General features: G+C 38.5%; 1 protein-coding gene and 1 long non-coding RNA gene across 2 annotated transcripts in view; one reads left to right on the top strand and one right to left on the bottom strand.

Annotated features, from left to right (window-relative positions):
- LOC135968483 (uncharacterized) overlaps window positions 1-19,352 on the top strand; it is a 169,763-nt gene that overhangs the window by 96,340 nt on the left and 54,071 nt on the right. The window lies entirely within an intron of this gene.
- LOC102130902 (large ribosomal subunit protein eL27-like) lies at window positions 18,802-19,312 on the bottom strand. The gene has a single exon (XM_045391338.3). The coding sequence runs from the start codon at window positions 19,256-19,258 to the stop codon at window positions 18,863-18,865; it is 396 nt and encodes a 131-aa protein (XP_045247273.2). The 5' UTR covers window positions 19,259-19,312; the 3' UTR covers window positions 18,802-18,862.

Genomic DNA, 19,352 nt, shown 5'->3' with positions numbered 1-19,352 from the left:
CAGGCTATACAGGAAGAATGGCTGGAGGCCTCAGGAAACTTACAATCATAGTGGAAGGCAAAGGGGAAGCATGCATGTCTTCATACAATTGCAGCGGGAGAGAGAGTGAAGGGGGAAGTGCTACATACTTTTAAGCAACCAGAGTTCTTGAGAACTTACTCGCTATCACAAAATGGCAAGGGAGAAATCCACCCCCATGACCCAGTCGCCTCCCACCAGGTCCCTCCCCCAACATTGGGAATTACAAGTTGACAGGAGATTTGGGTGGGGACACAGAGACAAGCCGTATCAACATTCGAAAGTCAGACAGTGAAATTCACCAAAATGACACAATAAAGGAGAAAAATTACATGATTCAACAGATGAAGAAGCATTTGACAAAATGCAAGTTCATTCATGAAAAAGAATTCACCTATGAGCAAATCAGAGATCGAAGGGAACTTTTCTATCTGATAAAGAGCACTGGCAACCCCTGAGAAACCAATAGTCAAATTTATACTGAAACATTCAACTCTTCCTCTAATATCCAGAAGAAGACAAGATGTGTGTTCTTCTTAACATTGTACTGTAATTCCTGGACAGTAGTAAAGAAAAGGGAATTGATGGCATAGAGTTTGGAAAGAAAAAAAATAAAAATAGTCGGACATGGTGGCTCACGCCTGTAATCCCAGCACTTTGGGAGGCCAAGGTGGGCGGATCATCTGAGGTCAGGAGTTTGAGACCAGTCTGACTAACATGGAGAAACCCCGTCTCTACTAAAAACAAAAATGAACTGGGTGTGGTGACACATGCCTGTAATCCCAGCTGTGTGGGAGACTGAGGCAGGAGAATCGCTTAAACCCGGAGGTTGCAGTGAGCCTAGATTGCGCCATTGCACTCCAGCCTGGGCAACAAGAGCAAAACTCTTGTCTCAAAAAAAAAAAAAAAAAATTATTTGAAGATTACATGATGTGTACCTATAAATCTCAATGGAATTTATAATCACACACACAACTACTAGAAGCAGTAAATATTTGCCATAAATGGTCATAGGGTAGAAGATCAAAATACAACACTAATTCTAAGTACCAAAAATAAGTAATTTGAAAATGAGAATAAAAATACCATTTACAGTAGCATGAAAAACCAACACCTGAGAATAAAACTTAAAACGATCTTTGAGATCTGTCCTATGGCTAGAGTAACAAATTACAACAAACTGATGGCATAGAACAATATACATTTAGTCTAACAGTTCTAGAGGCTAGACATCTAAATTTCATATTACTCAGCCAAAACCAAGGTGTTAGCAGGGCAGTGCTCCCTTTAAAGGCTCTGGGTGAGAATACTTTCCTTACCTCTTTGAGCTTCTAGTGGCAGCCAGCATTCCTTGGCTTATAGCTGTATCCCTCCAGTCTTCAGTGGCAACATCTTTCAATCTACCTCTTACCTATCTTCACATTGCCTTTTATTCTGAGGTTGTATAATCTCCCTCTACTTCCCACTTACAAGGATACATGTGATTGCATTTAGGGTCCACCTGAATAATCCAGGACATAACTCCATCACATCTACAGTATCTTTTTTTTTTTTCCCTTTGCTGTACAAGGTAACATTCATGGGTTCCAAGAATTAGGTAGGATCTGATGTTTTTAGGGGCCATTGTTCAGCCATATGACACCTGTGGATTTTAACAAAACACCTATTAGAAATAGTATTTAGCAAGATCATCAGATACAAGATCAAAAATCAATGAAAATCAATTATATTTTTAAATACTAGCAATAAATAACTTGAAAATGAAAGTTATTTCATTAATGCTACATTTTCAGTAGCATTAAAAAATTCAATACCTAGGAATAAAGCTAACACAATGTGTTCAAGACCTATTCACTGAAAACTGTAAAATATTGATGAGAATAATTAAAAATAACCTAACTAAATGTAGAAATACATCATATATATTACTTGTAAGACTCAGTATTATTAAGATACAGATTCAGTTTAATCTCAAATTCTCAGCAAAATTGTTTAGGAAATTGACACGATGATTCTAAAATTTATATGGAAATGCAAAGATGTAATGTAGCCAAACAATTTTGAAAAAGGAAAAAAAGTTGGAGCCTTAAAATTAACTTGTTGTAAAGCTATAGCAATCAACATGGTGTGGAATTTATGTAAAGATAAATAAATAGATTAATGGAACAGAATAGAGAGTTCAGACAGAAACCTTTACCTATATTGCCAAGTGATTGTCAATAAAGCTGTTAAGTCAGTTAGGAAAGGAATATATTTTTATGAATGATGCTAGAACAACAGGATATACATATGAAAAAAATTGAATTCTGACTCACGTAATATACAAAATGTGATTAAAAGATCACAGACCTAAATGTAAAAATTATAATCTAAATCTTTTTGAAGAAAACATACAAATATATGCTTGTGACTTCAGGGTAGGTAAAGATTTATTAGAGATGACACAAAGAAATCCCACAAATCATTAAAAGAAAACAATGTAAAGTGAACATTATCAAAATCAGAAGTTTCTGGGCCAGGCATGGTGGCTCACATCTGTAATCCCAGCATTTTGGGAGGCGAAGGCAGGAGGATTGCTTGAGGCCAAGGGTTTAAGACCAGCTTGGACAACATAGTAAGACCCCCATCTCTACCAAAACAAAAAAAAGTTTCTGCTCATCAGAACTCCATTAAGAAAATTAATAGACAATCCAAGACCAAGAAGAAATAGTCACTATGAATATATATCCTATATTCTAGGAACTGAATCTGGAATATATTTAGAACTCCTATACATAGAAGACAAACAATCCAACAAAAGGATAGGCAGTCTTGTACAGACATTTTCTGAATGAAGATAATAGTGTGCTCAAATCACAGTTATCAGGAAATGCAAATTACACCACAATAAAGTGCTATTTTACACTTATTATTATAGCCAAACTTAAAAAGATGCTAATACAAAATGTTGGGGGAAATGTAAAGCAACTGGAACTCTCATACACTACTGATGTCAGGGTAAAACGATACAACTACTTTGGAGAATGGTTTGGCAGTATAAACGGAAAAACACATCCATCTCTGACTCAGTTATTCTATTCCTAGGCATATAAAACAAGATAAATGACAATGTATATGCACAAAAGTACATATATACAAATGTTCGTAGAAATCTTATTAATCAGAACTTCAAATTGCAAATGTCTAGGAACTGAAGAATGGATAAACTAGCATGCAATGAAATGATATTCAGTTATAAAAAGAAACCTTTCAATGGTAGATGCTACAATGCAAATGAATCTCAAAATAGTTGTGAGTGACAGAAGGCAGACACACAAGAGAGAGCATATTATATGATTCAATTTATATGAAGTTAGAAAGCAGTAAAAACAAATCTATGGTGAGGGAAATCAGAGTACTTCCCATTTAGGGTGAGAGAAAAATGGAATGGAGAGGAGTATCAGGAAACTTTCTAAGAGGATGAAAATGTTTTACAGCTTCTTTTAAGTAATGGCTACACGGATACAACCACTGTCAAAACTAATGAAACTGAACATTTAAGATCTATATATTTTAGTCCATATAAATTATATCTCATTTTAAAAATAAGATACTAGTGAGAAGTTTATTATGCAGAATCTTAGGCCCCATGCCAGGTAGACTAAATTAGAATATTCAGGAATAATTCTCCTAAATATTAAATTCTGCAAACCACTACAAAAGGTATTTGACACAAAGCAGGAATTCCGTTTAGGTAAATTTATATAGAAAGGGAAAGGGACTTTATTTTCTGGTAGACATGGAAAGTGACTTACCTTTTCACAAAGGTGGAGAATAATAAGTAGCATCTGTTCATGATTATCTAACTCTTTCTGTCCAGTGGTAGAAAGGAGAATACATTCTGGGGAACTAAGGATCCATTTTCTTAAGGGAACAAGAATATGAATGAATGGCGATTTTGTAGGACTGAAGTGTTAAGAGGTATTAGACTTAGTGGCACTCTGGGTTAAATTTTGTGGGCTGGCCTGGGGACCTAATCAACATTTATCCTAATTGCTAGTTTGAGACATTGTTTTCTGAGTTCCCAGTAATTGACTTACAAATGAACTTGGGAAACACTGCCAGCTTATAAATTGAGGACAGTCTGTACCAAAAAAAAAAAAAAAAAAAAAAAAAAAAAAAAAAAAAACTTTTTACATGACAATTGAGAGAGAAAGAAGAATGTGGTAAAGTAAGATAAATTAGTCTTTTGCAGTGTTTGTAAGGTCAGTGTCATCAACAACAGTAACACTGTAGCACCTGTGCTGCTAATACTCCATAAATTATCCTTGTGAGCTCTCTTTAACTCTTCAAGGAAGCAAAACATAAGCCTAGGTATTTTCGGTTTTATACAGAATTGCAGTGAGCTGCTCAAACTCCCATATAATTGCAATTTCATTCCATTCTCTTTTCGGGTAGGCAGTGAGCAATGGGTTACAGACAGAAAACTTGGGCCCAAGCTGTGAGCACTAGGACTTGCTGAACGAGTTTTCCCTCTAGGAGGAATTTTCAGTTTTGGGTTTCCCTTAAAGAACTTCACATAGGGCTGGGTGCGGCGCGGTGGCTCACGCCTGTAATCCCAGCACTTTGGGACACTGAGGCGGGTGGATCACGAGGTCAGGAGATCGAGACCATCCTCACCAACATGGTGAAATCCTGTCTCTACTAAAAGTATAAAAATCAGCTGGGCGTGGTGGCACGTGCCTGTAATCTCAGCTACTTGGGAGGCTGAGGCAGAAGAATCGCTTGAACCAGGGAGTCGGAGGTTGCAGTGAGCCGAGATCGCTCCATTGCATTCCAGCCTGGCGACAGAGTGAGAATCTGTCTAAAAAAAAAGAATTTCACAGAGAAAACCATCACCACCCTGTACAGTAGGAGCATGAAGCTGCGTTCGGAGGTCAGTGAGGCAAACTTTGCGGAACAGATGTGAAAGGAGATTTTGTGGAAGAATCAGCAGAGCTGCTCTACTGGCAGAACAAAAGCACAAGGATGCCTGCAGCTGTCTGTGTGCTCAGATATCTGGGAAATGACTCCAAAAACTAAAAGAGGGGTGCAGGGAAAGAAAATTCCAGGAATTTTCTTCCTTTGAGAGGATATGATTTGACTGTGGTTGGCTGTTTTTGTAAGTTTGTTCCCAGACTGAACCTAGGGTGAGTCTGCTGATTCCCTTGGTTCAGTAACGAGATGCAGGGGAACTGGGAAAGAAGAGAGTTTATTTCTGTAACCAGGTAGAGGGAGAATGTTGAGGAAATATTGTCAGACCAACTCAAAATGACAGTTTTCCAGTGCTTATATAACTTCTAAGCTGTATGTCTACGTGTAAGTGTGCATTCACCTAAAGATATATGTGATTAATTTCTTCTAATCTATAATTAAGGTCTGAGTCCTGGAGATCTTCCTCTGGAGCCTCAGTAAATTTACTTAATTTAGTGGGTCCAGGTGCTGGAGGTGATTACTCTTGTCTTGTCTCCTGCTAAGTTACAGAGGTCTGGGAGTTCCTTTAGACCTTGCAATAAAACTTGTTCAAACCTAAATGGGTCCTGGTATGGGGAGTGTGAGCATTCCTTCAGTATCTTGTCATGCTCCATGGCCCAGGAAGGCCTGGGCAAGACTCTTAGTGGGCCTTTATTACTTGTTCCAGCCTATGTGTAAGGCTTTCTCAGCCTTTAATATTTAACCTAACCATTTAGTCAGTGCGGAAACATTTGTTTCGGAGGCCTGGCTTTTCAGCTTTTGTGTGACCTGGCCTGCCAGAAGTTCATTAACCCCCCAGGCCATTCCCCACACTCCTGCTAGATGATGCTGCAAGAAACAGGTAAGACTATAAGACCCCTCTAACGAGAAGACTTTGGCCCCAAGCCATGGGCACTCACTGGCTAAATACAGGCAGTCTTCTTAGTGGTTAAGAGTGTGAGTTCTGCGAGCATGATGACACAGCAAGAGATATCAGCCTTCTTTGCCCCATGCATGAAAAAACAATGAGGCAGCTATTTGTGAATGAAAATTCCCCAGGAGGGCTCAAGAGTCCAATTAAGAAGCTACAGCAACACAGTAGAGCAAAAAAGGAGAATAAAGAAAAGTAGAGTGAAAAGGTTGCAGACTGCTTGCAGGTGTCACAATAAAGTATCCATCCCATAGTGTTAGTTGGTTCTAACCCTGGTGGCCTGTTCTGCAGAGTACACCAGCATTCATTGCCACGTTTTCTACTCTGGAGAGGGAGATGCTGCTGTGCCTGGCTTGGAATAAGCTGTTGTGCCACCCTGAGACCACGGCAGCCACCCACAGCCCCAACTCCCTGCAGGCTCTGGACCCTAGAGCTATGGCTGTTCTGTGAATGACTGACATTGGATGTCGGCTCTGCAGCTGCTCTCATGTGCCCATGCTCCAGATCTTACTCTGAGGTTGCTCCATGTATGCCCATGTCATGGGCACTGGAGCCACTGCCAGTGTAAGCTATCCAGAACTCCATACTCTGAAGATGCTGTCACATCGTGAGTGCTACAGACTCCAGCTCTGTGGCTGCTCCACAAGCAACTGTACATTAGACATTATTGCTACTACTAGGAGGGTGCCCACAAGCCATACCCAGTGCCAGGATGGATCCTGTCAGCCATGACATCCCCTTTGGGTGAAAAAGAGATCAGGAGTTTCCTAGCAGCCTTATCCACCAGAGACCTCAGCAGTCCTTGTTGCCACTGGGGACACCCACAGCCTTGGTCATTGAATTCTCCTGCAATATTTGCTAATGCTGACCTCACTTAATAGGATATTCATGGAGACTACTGCATCATGATAGACACTTCCCAAAGCCAAAACTGCCACACCCTATCCAGTTGGCATCCTTGTACCTACCTGCAGGTGAATGTCTCTCCCTCCAAAACCAGTCTGTAAAGTTTAGAATAGGTAAATGTTCCATCCCGTGCTTAAACATCGATGCAAGACTGCAGGAAATACAACAAATCAAGAAAACATGACATCACCAAAGAAACATAATTATTTTCCAGTAACCAGCCCCAAAGAAATAAAAATCTCTAAATTGCCAGTAAAGGAATTTAAAATAATTTTTTTAAAGACAGTGAGCCATCAGATAGCATGTATGGAAAACTCAATGAAATTAGAAAAACAATACACAAACAAAACTAGAAGTTCAACAGTGAGATGGAAGTTATAACAAAAGAACCAGACAGAAATTTTGGAACTGCTAAATGCAAAGACTGAAATGAAAAATGCAATAAAGAGCCTCAACAGTACACTTGATCAAGCAGCAGAAAGAATCTACGAATTTGAAAGCAGGTCAGAGGAGAAAAAAAAAGAAGAAAGAAAAAAGTGAAGAAAGCCAAACTGAGTTATGGAACACTATCAACACCATTGAGTGAAACCTGGCATTTCCCAGGCGGGAAAGAGAGAGAAAGTATTTAAAGGAATAATGGCTGAAAATTTCTCAAATCTGGGGAGAGATACAGACGTTAAAGTCCATGAAGCTCATAGGTTTCTATACAGAATGAACTATCTCAAAGGTAAATTAAAAAATCAGTCTAACTTACAAAAGGAGCAAAAACAATAAAAAACTTAGGTATAAATTTCACCAAGATAATGAAAGATCTGTACACTGAAAACTAGAAGTCATTGATGAATACAATTGAAAAAGATAAATAAATGGAAAGATACCTTGTGTTCATGAATTGGAAGAATTAATACTATTAAAATTGTGCATATGGTCTGAAACAATCCACAGATTGAATACATTCCTTATGAAAATTCCAAGGACATTTTTCACAGAATAGAAAAAAATGATTATAAGTTCTTATGGAACCACAAAGAACCCTGAATTGCCAAAAGCAGCCATGAGTGAAAATAATCAATCTGGAGGCATTACATTATTTGACTTCAAAATATATTACAAAGCCATAGTAATCAACACAGCATAATACCAGCACAAAAACAGATACATAGGCCAATGGAATAGAATAGAGAGTCCAGAAATAAATAAGTAAGTAAGTAAATAAATAAACAAATAATAGAGAGCCCAGAAAGGATGCATTTACAGTCAACTGATCTTCAACAAAAGTGTCAAGCACATACAATGGCAAAAGGATAGTCTTCTATAAATGGTGTTGGGAAACTGGATTATCATCATGCCAAAAAGTGAAACTGGACCTCTATCTTACACCATTCACAAAAATTAACTAAAATGGAGTAAAAACTTAAATGTAAGATCAGAAATCTTGAAACTCCTAGAAGAAAATAAAGGGGAAAAATCTTGACATTTATCTTCACAATGATTTTTTATGACACCAAAAGCAGAGGCACCAAAGCAAAAATAAACAAATAGGACAATGTCAAACTAAAAATCTTCTGTGTAGCAAAGGAAACAATCAGCAAAATGAAAAAGCAACCTACAGAATGGGAAAAAATTAACTGCAAATATATCTGATAAGGTGTTAATATCTAAAATATGTGAGGGACACATACAGCTCAATAGCGTCAAAATAATCTGGTTAAAAATATACAAAGGACCTAAATAAACATTTTTCCAAAGATATACAAATGGCTAATATATACATGAAAGGGTACTTGTTATCACTAATTATCAGGAAAATATAAATTAAAGCTATGATGAGATATCTATCCCCTTATACCTGTTAGGATGGCTATCATAAAAAAAGACAAAAGGTAACAAGTGTTGGCAAGTATGTGGACAAAAAGGGAAACCTTGTACACTGTTGGTGTGAATGTAAATTGATACAGCCATTATGAAAAATAGTATAAAATTTCCTCGAAAGTTTAAAAATAGAATTACCATATGATCTATTATCACCACTTATGAGTGTATGTATACGTGGGTATGTATACATACACACATATACATACACACACGTACATTAGAATATTATTCAGCCATAAGAAGAAGGAAATCGTGCCACTCAAAGCAACATGAATGCACCTGGAGGGCATTATGCTATGTGAAATATGCTAGGCACAGAAAGACAAATACCATATGGTATTATTCATATGTAGAATCTAAACAAACACTAAAAGACAAACACAAAAACCAGAGGAGAATGGCAGTTGCCAGAACAGAAATGGGGAGCTGGGCAAGTGGTTGGTGGAGGGAAAAGGGAAAGTGTTGATCAAAGGGTGCAAAATTTCAGTTATAAGTCATATAATAAGTTTTGAGGATCTAATGTGTAGCATGGTTGCCATAGTTAATAATACTGTATTGTATTCCTGAAATTTGCTAAGAGAGTAGATCTTGTGTTCACACCCAAAAAATTGAAAAAAATATAACTATGTGAGGTAATGTTGTGTTAATTGACTTGTCTTAATTATTTCATAATATATAAGTATATGAAATCATCACATTGTACATTTCAAATATATGCACTTATGTTTTTGTCCATTGTACCTCAATAAAGCTGGAAGAAACTAATGAATAACAGGGACAAAAAAAGAGGGTGAGCTCTAGGCTCAAGCACCAACACCACCACTTACTAGTTCTGTAACATTTGTCAAATGAACTTCCTCAACCCCATGCCTTAATTTTCTCTCTGTAAAATTGATTTAATGTTTTCTACAACAAAAGGCTATCATGAAGAATAAGAAAATGATGTGGAAAGTACCGGCATTTTTCAAAAGCTCGAAATCTTCAAAATTAACTCCTTAACACAGTCTTGACACCCCTCCATTATTTGGTCCCACTTCCATCTTCAGCCCCATAAACTGCACCCTAGGTTCCAGCCTACAGAGCTACAAATAATTCCTGAATATTTAAGGTTACTTCAGAACTCTAAGCTCAATTTGTGCTTTCTTCCCTTCATGTCTTTCCTGAACCCTATGCACACATTTTATTAGAGCATCTGCTTTATGGCTCTCATTCATTTACTTCTCTGCCCATCTGTAATAGATTGTGAGCTCTGCAGGAACAGAGGCTCTGCCTGAGTTGTCTTAGTTCAAGCTGAGAAGCAGTATAATTTATTAGCGGTAGTAGAGGGAGTTAGGGTAGCAGTGGTAGTAGTATTAATATAGTCATTCCTCAGTATTGGTGGGTAATTGATTTCAGGACTCCTTGAAGGATAACGACATCGATGAGGAGATCATGGCAGACAGGAGGCAGGACTACATTGCAGCTCTGGATAGAGCAGCATGTGGCAGCTCACATTGTGAATTTAAGTTCCAGAGTGACTGCAAGAACAAACCAGCAATCCTCAGAGGACCCACAGACCCTCTGAAGGAAGTGAATTGCTCCTGCAGGACCCGAGAGACACCTCAAATACTGTGTGTCGCAACCGCGGAAGTGGGAAAGGGAGACCCTCCTCTCCTGAACACACACTGCCACTGGAGAAACTGAAGGTCTGTTTGTGGGATAAGTTTCTGACCTTAGCTGGAGCTGAGTCAATTTAGAGAGCCGAATAAAATACAGGGGTAGAGGAAGCAGCAGAAATGCCTGGAAGCTCACTGGTTCCCCAAGCAGCCCATTCCAGCCTGGCACCACAAGGATCCACTGGGAGGGAGGCCAGAGGAACCAGGGATAAAATGCCATAGGGAGAAGGAAATCTCTAGCTGAACTTTGTAACAATTTGAGGTGAGACGCCTCCTGGCCAGAACTTGGGGGAGGGTACAAATCTGGTGTGCACACTCCACAGATTGGGGAAGAGCCAAGCCCTTTCCTTTCGCAGCTGGAAGGTGGGTAGCCTGGGACAAGTTTTCAAGCCAATTTCACCCACCGCCTGGAAACAGGCTCAGGGCTGCCAGGGGAGGACATGATGGGAGTGAGACTGGCCCTTCGGTTTGCTGGGTGAGGCCTGTGACTGCCGGCTTTCCCCACTTCCCTGACAACCTGCATGACTCAGCAGAGGCAGCCATAATCCTCCTAGGTACACAACTCCAGTGACCTGGGAATCTCACCTCCATCCGCTGACAGCAGCCAAAGCAAGACCCACCTAAGGAGAGTCTGAGCTCAGACAGCCAAACACTACCCCCACCTGATGGTCCTTGCCTACCAACCCTGGTAGCTGAAGACAAAGGACATATAATCTTGGGAGTTGTAGGGCCTCACCCACCACCAGTTCCTCTCCATAATACCACAGCTGATGCTCTCTGGAAAGTGCCACCTCCTGGCAGGAGGCCAACCAGCACAAAAATAGAGCATTAAGCCACTAAAGCTAAAAACCCTCATGGAATCCATTGTACCCCTGCCCCTGCCACCTCCACTGGAACTCACGGTGATATCCATAGCTGAGAGACCTATACATGGTACAGGTCACAGAACTCTGTGCAGGCAACCCCCAGTACCAGCCTGGAGCCAGGTAGACTCACTGGGTGGCTAGACCCAAGAAAACAGACAACAATCACACCAGTTCAGCTCACAGGAATCCACATCCTTAGGAAAAGGGATCACATCAAGGGGACACCCCATGGGACAAAAGAACCTGAACAACAGCCTTCAGCTCTACACCTTCCCTCTGACAGAGTCCACTCATATGAGAAAGAATCAGAAAACCAACCCTAGTAATATGACCAAATACGGCTCTTTAACACCCCCCCTAAAATCATACTAGTTTACCGGCAATGGATGCAAACCAAGAAGAAATCCCTGATTTACCTGAAAAGCAATTCGGGGGTTAGTTATTAAGCTAATCAGGGAGGCACCAGAGAAAGGCAAAACCCAATGCAAGGAAACCCAAAAACCAATACAAGAAGTGAAGGGAGAAATATTCAAGGAAATAGATAGCTTAAAGAAAAAAACAATAAAAAATTCAAGAAACTTTGCACACTTTTAGAAATGTGAACTGCTTTGGAAAGTCTCAGCAATAGAATTGAACTAGTAGAAGAAAGAAATTCAGAGCTCAGAATGAACCCAATCCAACAAAGACAAAGCAAAAAGAATTAGAAGATATGAACAAAGCCTCCAAGAAGTCTGGGATTATGTTAAATGACCAATCCTAAGAATAATTGGTGTTCTTGAGGAAGAAGAGAATTCTAAAAGCTTGGAAAACATATTTGGGGGAATAATTGGGGAAAACTTCTCTGGCTTTGCTAGAGACCTAGACATCCAAATACAAGAAGCACAAAGAGCGCCCAGGAAATTCATCTCAAAAAGAACATTGCCTAGTCGTATTGTCATCAGTTTGTCCAAAGTTAAGATGAAGGAAAGAATCTTAAGAGCTGTGAGACAGAAGCACCAGGTAACCTACAAAGGAAAATCTATCAGATTAACAGCAGATTTCTCAGCAGAAACCCTACAAGCTAGAAGGGATTGGGGCCCTATCTTCAGCCTCCTCAAACAAAACAATTATCAGCCAAGAATTTGGTATCCAGCAAAACTAAGCATCCTATATGAAGGAAAGATATAGTCTTTTTCAGACAAACGAATGCTGAGAGAATTCGCCATTATCAAGCCACCACTACAAGAACTGCTAAAAGGAGCTCTAAATCTTGAAACAAATCCTGGAAACACATCAAAATAGAACCTCTTTGAAGCATAAATCACAGAGGACCTATATAAAAAAATACAAGTTAAAAAGCAAAAACCAAAAAACAAAAAATCCGAAGTACACAGGCAACAAAGAGCATGATGAATGCAATGGTACCTCACATTTCAATACTAACATTGAATGTAAATGGCCTTAATGCTCCACTTAAAAGATACAGAACTGCATAATGGATAAGAACTCACCAGACAACTATCTGCTGCCTTCAGGAGACTCATGTAACACATAAGGACTCACATAAACTTAAAGCAAAGGGGTAGAAAAGGCATTTCATGCAAATGGACACCGAAAGCCAGCAGGGGTAGTTATTCTTATATCAGACAAAAGAAACTTTAAAACAACAGCAGTAAAAAGAGACAAAGAGGGACATTATATAATGGTAAAAGGCCTTGTCCAACAGGAAAATGTCACAATCCTAAACATATATTCACCTAACACTGGAACCCCCAAATTTAAAAAACAATTAGTAATAGACCTAAGAAGTGAGATAGACAGCAATACAATAGTGGGGGACTTCCTTACTCCACTGACAGCACTAGACAGGTCATCAAGACAGAAAGTCAAAAAAGAAACAATGAATTTAAACTACACCTTTGAACAAATGGACTTAACAGATATTTACAGAACATTTCATTCCATAACCACAGAATACACATTATATTAAGTACCCTAAACAGACCAATAACAAGCAGTGAGATTGAAATGGTAATTAAAAAATTACCAAAAAAAAAAAAAAAAAAAAAAAGCCAGGACCAGATGGATTCACAGCAGAATTCTACCAGACATTAAAATAATTGGTACCCATCTTTTTGACACTGTTCCACAAGATAGATAAAGAAGGAACCCTCTCTAATTCATTCTATGAAACCAGCATCACCCTAATACCAAAACCAGGAAAGGACATAACCAAAAAAGAAAACTACAGATCAATATCCTTGATGAACATAGATGCTAAAATCCTTAACAAAATACTAGCTAACCAAATCCAACAATATATCAAAAAGATAATCCACCATGATCAAGTGGGTTTCATACCAGGGATTCAGGGATGGTTTAACATACACAAGTCAATAAATGTGATACACCACATAAACATAATTAAAAACAAAAATCACATGATCATCTCAATAGATGAAGAAAAAGCATTTGACAAAATCCAGCATTCTTTTGTGTTTAAAACTCTCAGCAAAATTGGCATACAAGGGACATACCTTAATGTAATAAAAGCCATCTATAACAAACCCATAGCCAACATAACACTGAATGGGGAAAAGATGTAAGCATTCCCACTGAGAACTAGAACAGACAAGGATGTCTTACCACTCCTCTTCCACATAGTACTGGAAGTCCTAGCTAGATCTATCAGACAAGAGAAAAAAATAAAGGACATCCAAATTGGTAAAAAGGAAGTCAAACTGTCACTGTTTGCTGATGGTATGATTGTTTACCTTGAAAACCCTAAGGACTCCTCTAGAAAGCTCCTAGAACTGATAAAAGAATTCAGCAAAGTTTTCAGGTACAAGAGTAATGTACACAAATCAGTAGCTCTTCTATACACCAACAATGATCAAGCAGAAAAGCAAATCAAGAACTCAACCCTCTTTACGATAACTGCAAAAAAAAAAAAAAAAAAAAAAAAAAAAAAAAAAAAAAAAAAAAAAACCAGAAAAACAAAACTTAGGAATATACCTAACCAGAGGTGAAAGACCTCTACAAGGAAAACTACAAAACACTGCTGAAATAAATCATGGATGACACAAATAAATGGAAACACATCCCATGCTCATGGATGGGTAGAATCAATATTGTGAAATTGACTATACTGCCAAAAGCAATCTACAAATTCAATGCAATTCCCAGGAAAATACCACCATCATTCTTCACTAATTGGAAAAAAAAATCCTAAAATTCATGTGGAACCAAAAAAGAGCTCACATAGCCAAAGCAAGACTAAGCAAAAAGAACAAATCTGGACGCATCAGCTACCTGATTTCAAACTATATATAAGGCCATAGTCACCAAAACAGCATGGTACTGGTATAAAAGTAGGCACATAGACCAATGGAACAGAATAGAGAGCCCAGAAATAAACCCAGATATATACAGCCAACTAATCTTCGACAAAGCAAACAAAAACATAAAGTGGGGAAAGGACACCTTTTTCAACAAATGATGTTGGGATAATTGGTTAACCACATGTAGGAGAATGAAACTGGATCCTCATCTCTCACCTTATACAAAAATCAACTCAAGATGAATTAATAACTAAGACCTGAAACTATAAAAACCCTTAAAGATAACATTGGAAAAACCCTCCTAGTCCTTGGCTTAGGCAAGGATTTAAGGACCAAGAACCCAAAATCAAATGCAGTTAAAACAAAGATAAATAACTGGGACCTAATTAAACTAAAGGGCTTTTGCGTGGCAAAAGGAACAGTGAGCAGAGTGAATAGGTAACCCACAGAGTGGGAGAAAATCTTTGTAATCTGTACAACTGACAAAGGACTAATATCCAGAATCTGCAAAGAACTCAAATCCGTAACAAAAAAAAAATCCCATCAAAAAGTGGGCTAAGTACATGAACAGACAAGTCTCAAAAGAAAATGTACAGATGGCCAACAAACATATGAATAAGAATGCTCAACATCACTAATGATCTGGGAAATGCAAATCAAAACCACAATATGATACCACCTAGCTTCTGCAAGATTGGCCACAATCAAAAAAATCAAAAACCAGTAGATGTTGGTGTGAATGTGGTGATCAGGGAACACTTCTGCACTGCTAATGGGAATGCAAACTAGTACAGCCACCATGGAAAACGGTGCGGAGATTCCTTTAAAAACTAACAGTAGAACTACTGTTTGATCCAGCAATCCTACTACTGGGTATCTATCTGAGGAAAAGAAGTCATTATTTGAAAAAGACACTTGCACACACATGTTTATAGTAGTACAGTTCACAATTTCAAAATCCTGGAACCAACCCAAATGCCCATCCATAAACAAGTGGATAAAGAAACTGTTGTATATTTGTATGGTGGAATATTTCTCAGCCATAAAAAGGAATTAATTAATAGCATTTGCAGTGACCTGGATGAGATTGGGGACTATTATTCTAAGTGAAGTAACTCAGGATTGGAAAAACAAACATCGTATGTTCTCATTGATACGTGAGAGCTAAGCTATGAGGAGGCAAAGGCATAAGAATGATTCAGTGGACTTTGGCGACTTCGGGTGAAGAGGAGAGAGGGGCAAATGATAAAACACTACAAATATGGTGCAGTGTATACTGCTCGGGTGATGGGTGCACCAAAATCTCACAAATCACCACTAAAGAACTTACTCATGTAACCAAATACCATCTGTATCCCAATAACTTATGAAAACAAAAAACAAACCATAAATCAAAATCAACAGATGCTCAAATCACTGTTATAAAATGGTATTTGCATATAACCTATGCACGTCCTGTTGTCTACTTTAAATTATTTTCAGATTACTTATAATACCTAATATAATGTAAATGATATGTAAATCGTTGTTATACTGTGTCGTTTGGGGAAAAATGACAAGAAAAAATATCTACATGTTTACTACAAAGACTTTTTTGAAAAATATACTTTAAGTTCTGGGATACATGTGCAAAACTTGCAGATTTGTTACATAGATATACATGTGCCATGGTGGTTTGCTAAACCCATCAACCCATCATCTAGGTTTTAAGCCCCGCATGCATTAGGTATTTGTCCTAATGCTCTCCCTCCTCTTGCCCCCAACTCCCGACAGGCCCTGGTGTGTGATGTTTCCTTCCCTGTGTCCCTGTGTTCTCACTGTTCAACTCCCACTTATGAATGAGAACACACAGTGTTCAGTTTTCTGTTTCTGTATTAGTTTGCTGAGAATGATGATTTCCCACATCATCCATATCCCTGCAAAGGATAGGAACTCATTCTATTTTATGGCTGCATAGTTTTTGATGGTGTATATGTGCCACATTTTCTTTATCCACTCTATCATTGATGGGCATTTGGGTTGGTTCCAAGTCTTCGCTCTTGTGAGTAGTGTTGCAATAAACATATGTGTGCATGTGTCTTTATAGTAGAATGATTTATAATCCATTGGGTATATACCCAGTAATGCGATTGCTGGGTCAAATGGTATTTCTGGTTCTAGATCCTTGAGGAATCACCACATTGTCTTCCACAATTGTTGAACTAATTTACACTCCCACCAACAGTTTAAAAGTGTTCCTGTTTCTCCATATCCTCTCCAGCATCTGTTGTTTCCTGACTTTTTAATGATCTCCATTCCAACTGGTGTGAGATGGTATCTCATTGTGGTTTCTATTTGCATTTCCCTAATGACCAGTGATGATGAGTTTTTTTTCGTGTTTATTGGCTGTATAAATGTCTTCCTTTGAGAAGTGTCTGTTCATATCCTTTGCCCACTTTTTGATGGGGTGGTTTTGTTCTTGTAAATTTGTTTGAGTTCCTTGTAGTTCTGGATATTCGATCTTTGTCAGATGGATAAATTACCAAATTTTTCTCCCATTCTGTAGGTTGCCTCCCATTCTGTAGGTTCACTCTGATGATAGTTTCTTTTGCTGTGTAGAACCTCTTTAGTTTAATTAGGTCCTATTTGTCAATTTTGGCTTTTGTTGCCATTGTTTTTGGTGTTTTAGTCATGAAGTCTTTGCCCATGCCTGTGGGTTTTCTTCTAGGGTTTTTATGGTTTAAGGTCTTATATTTAAGTCTTTAATCCATCTTAAGTTAATTTTTGTATAAGGTGTAAGAAAGGGTTCCAGTAGTGGATGCAGGAAAATGTTTCAGTTTTCTGCATATGGCTACCAGTTTTCCCAACACCATTTATTAAATAGGGAATCCTTTCTGCATTGCTTCTTTTTTTCAGGTTTGTCAAAGATCAGATTGTTGTATATGTGTGGCATTATTTCTGAGGTCCTGTTCTGTTCTGTTGGTCTATATATCTGTTTTGGTAGCAGTATCATGCTGCTTTTGTTACTGTAGACTTGTAGTATAGTTTGAAGTCAGGTAGCATGATGCCTCCAGCTTTGTTCTTTTTGCTTAGGATGGTCTTGGCTATGTGGGCTCTTTTTTGGTTCCATATGAAATTTAAAGTAGTCTTTTCTAGTTCCGTGAAGAAAGTCACTGGTAGCTTGATTGGAATAGCATTGAATCTATAAATTACTTTGAGCAATATGGCAATTTTCATGATGTTGATTCTTCCTATGCATGAGCATGGAATTTTTTCCCATTTGTTTGTGTCCTCTCTTATTTCCTTGAGCAGTGGTTACTACAAATACTTTTTAAAAAATATTTTTGATTTGTGTTTGGTTTTATCCATGGAGATAGAACCCATGAATATGGAGGGCTGAACATAACGATAGTAGTAGAAATATTATACCAGTAACATCAGCAATAATTGTGAATATTTATTATTTGTGCTTAGCACTTTATATTATCTCTTATAATGCAATGACTTTATAAGATGTTTATTATAATTATCCTCACTTTACAAATGAGTAACTGAGATGCACACATGTCAGGTATTCTGTGCAATGTTATACCATCAGTAAATAGTAGCTCTAGGACTCACCCCTGGTTGCTCCAGAATGCATGCTCTTAATATTGATAGTATGCCCTCTTTAGTGAAGGATGAGAGGAGGTAAGAAGGTCAATCATGGGCTTACTGCCAAAAATCTTTTCCCTTAGAATTGTAGAAATTCAGTGGAAATTGCTAAGCTCTCTCTTCAGGTATACATCTTAAATTGATGCAGACAACATATGAACAAGCTATTTTTGAAAATAATTCAATCATATTAGATTGCAGCTCCAGGGATAAGTCATTGGAGGAGTTCATATCTGCCTATAACAATGGGGGCATCGTGTTAACAAATGAAAAATGTTGACATACAGATTTCTTTATCACACAGATGAGCAAACTGACAAAGCTGGACATTTGTCTTGTTCTTTGTAATCATTCTCCGATTTTGTTTCTTTGATAACTGGCATGCTTATAGACATCTGGGACTCTGTCTTTCGGTCTTGGGAGGCTTCATGGCTTCTTATGCCAAGTCCACAGAGCAGCCATCAGAAGACATCTCAACATGTATTCATCACACGTACTTATGAGATCCTGTCTCAAATCCTCTCACTGTGTACATGTTGGTGGGGGATAGATTGTCATGTGGCCGGTACTGAAGGAACGTAAGAATGTCTTTACCCCCAGTTATATGGGGCACATTGGAATCTGTGTTTTTATTTTTATTTTTTTTCTTTCTTTCCTTTTTAATTTTTAATGACCAAAACAAAGCATCTAAAACCGCAGCTTCTGGAAGAACCACTTGTTCTTGCCTGTCTTGCATCTCTCTTCAAACTTGACCTTGGCCTCTCGTCGGGCCTTGCATTTAAGAGCAGGATCTCTGAAGACATCCTTATTGATGACAGTTTTGTCCAAGGGGATATCCACAGAGTACCTTGTGGGCATTAGGTGATTGTAGTTATAAACTTTTACAAAAGACTTGATCTTTGACCTCTTGGCGATCTTCTTGCCTATGGCAGCTGTCACTTTGCGGGGGTAGCGGTGAATTCCAGCCACCAGAGCATGGCTGTAGGGGCGATCTGAGGTGCCATCATCAATGTTCCTCACGATGACGGCTTTGCGTCCAGAGTAGCGTCCAGCCAGGGCAAGCACCACCCTCCCAGGTTTCATGAACTTGCCCGTTTCGGCAGCAAGCACTCAGGCCTACAGCAAAAAGGAAAGAAGAACCGGAATCTGTGTTTCTAAATTACAATAACTCACAAGC

The sequence above is a fragment of the Macaca fascicularis genome, chromosome 1 (genome assembly GCF_037993035.2).
Source record: "Macaca fascicularis isolate 582-1 chromosome 1, T2T-MFA8v1.1".
NCBI lineage: Eukaryota > Metazoa > Chordata > Mammalia > Primates > Cercopithecidae > Macaca > Macaca fascicularis.
This window is presented reverse-complemented; position numbering and strand designations above follow the sequence as displayed.

Bases quoted from the DNA above. Each gene is read 5' to 3' on its own strand.
- LOC102130902 (XM_045391338.3), bottom strand. From the start codon at position 19,258: ATGAAACCTGGGAGGGTGGTGCTTGCCCTGGCTGGACGCTACTCTGGA.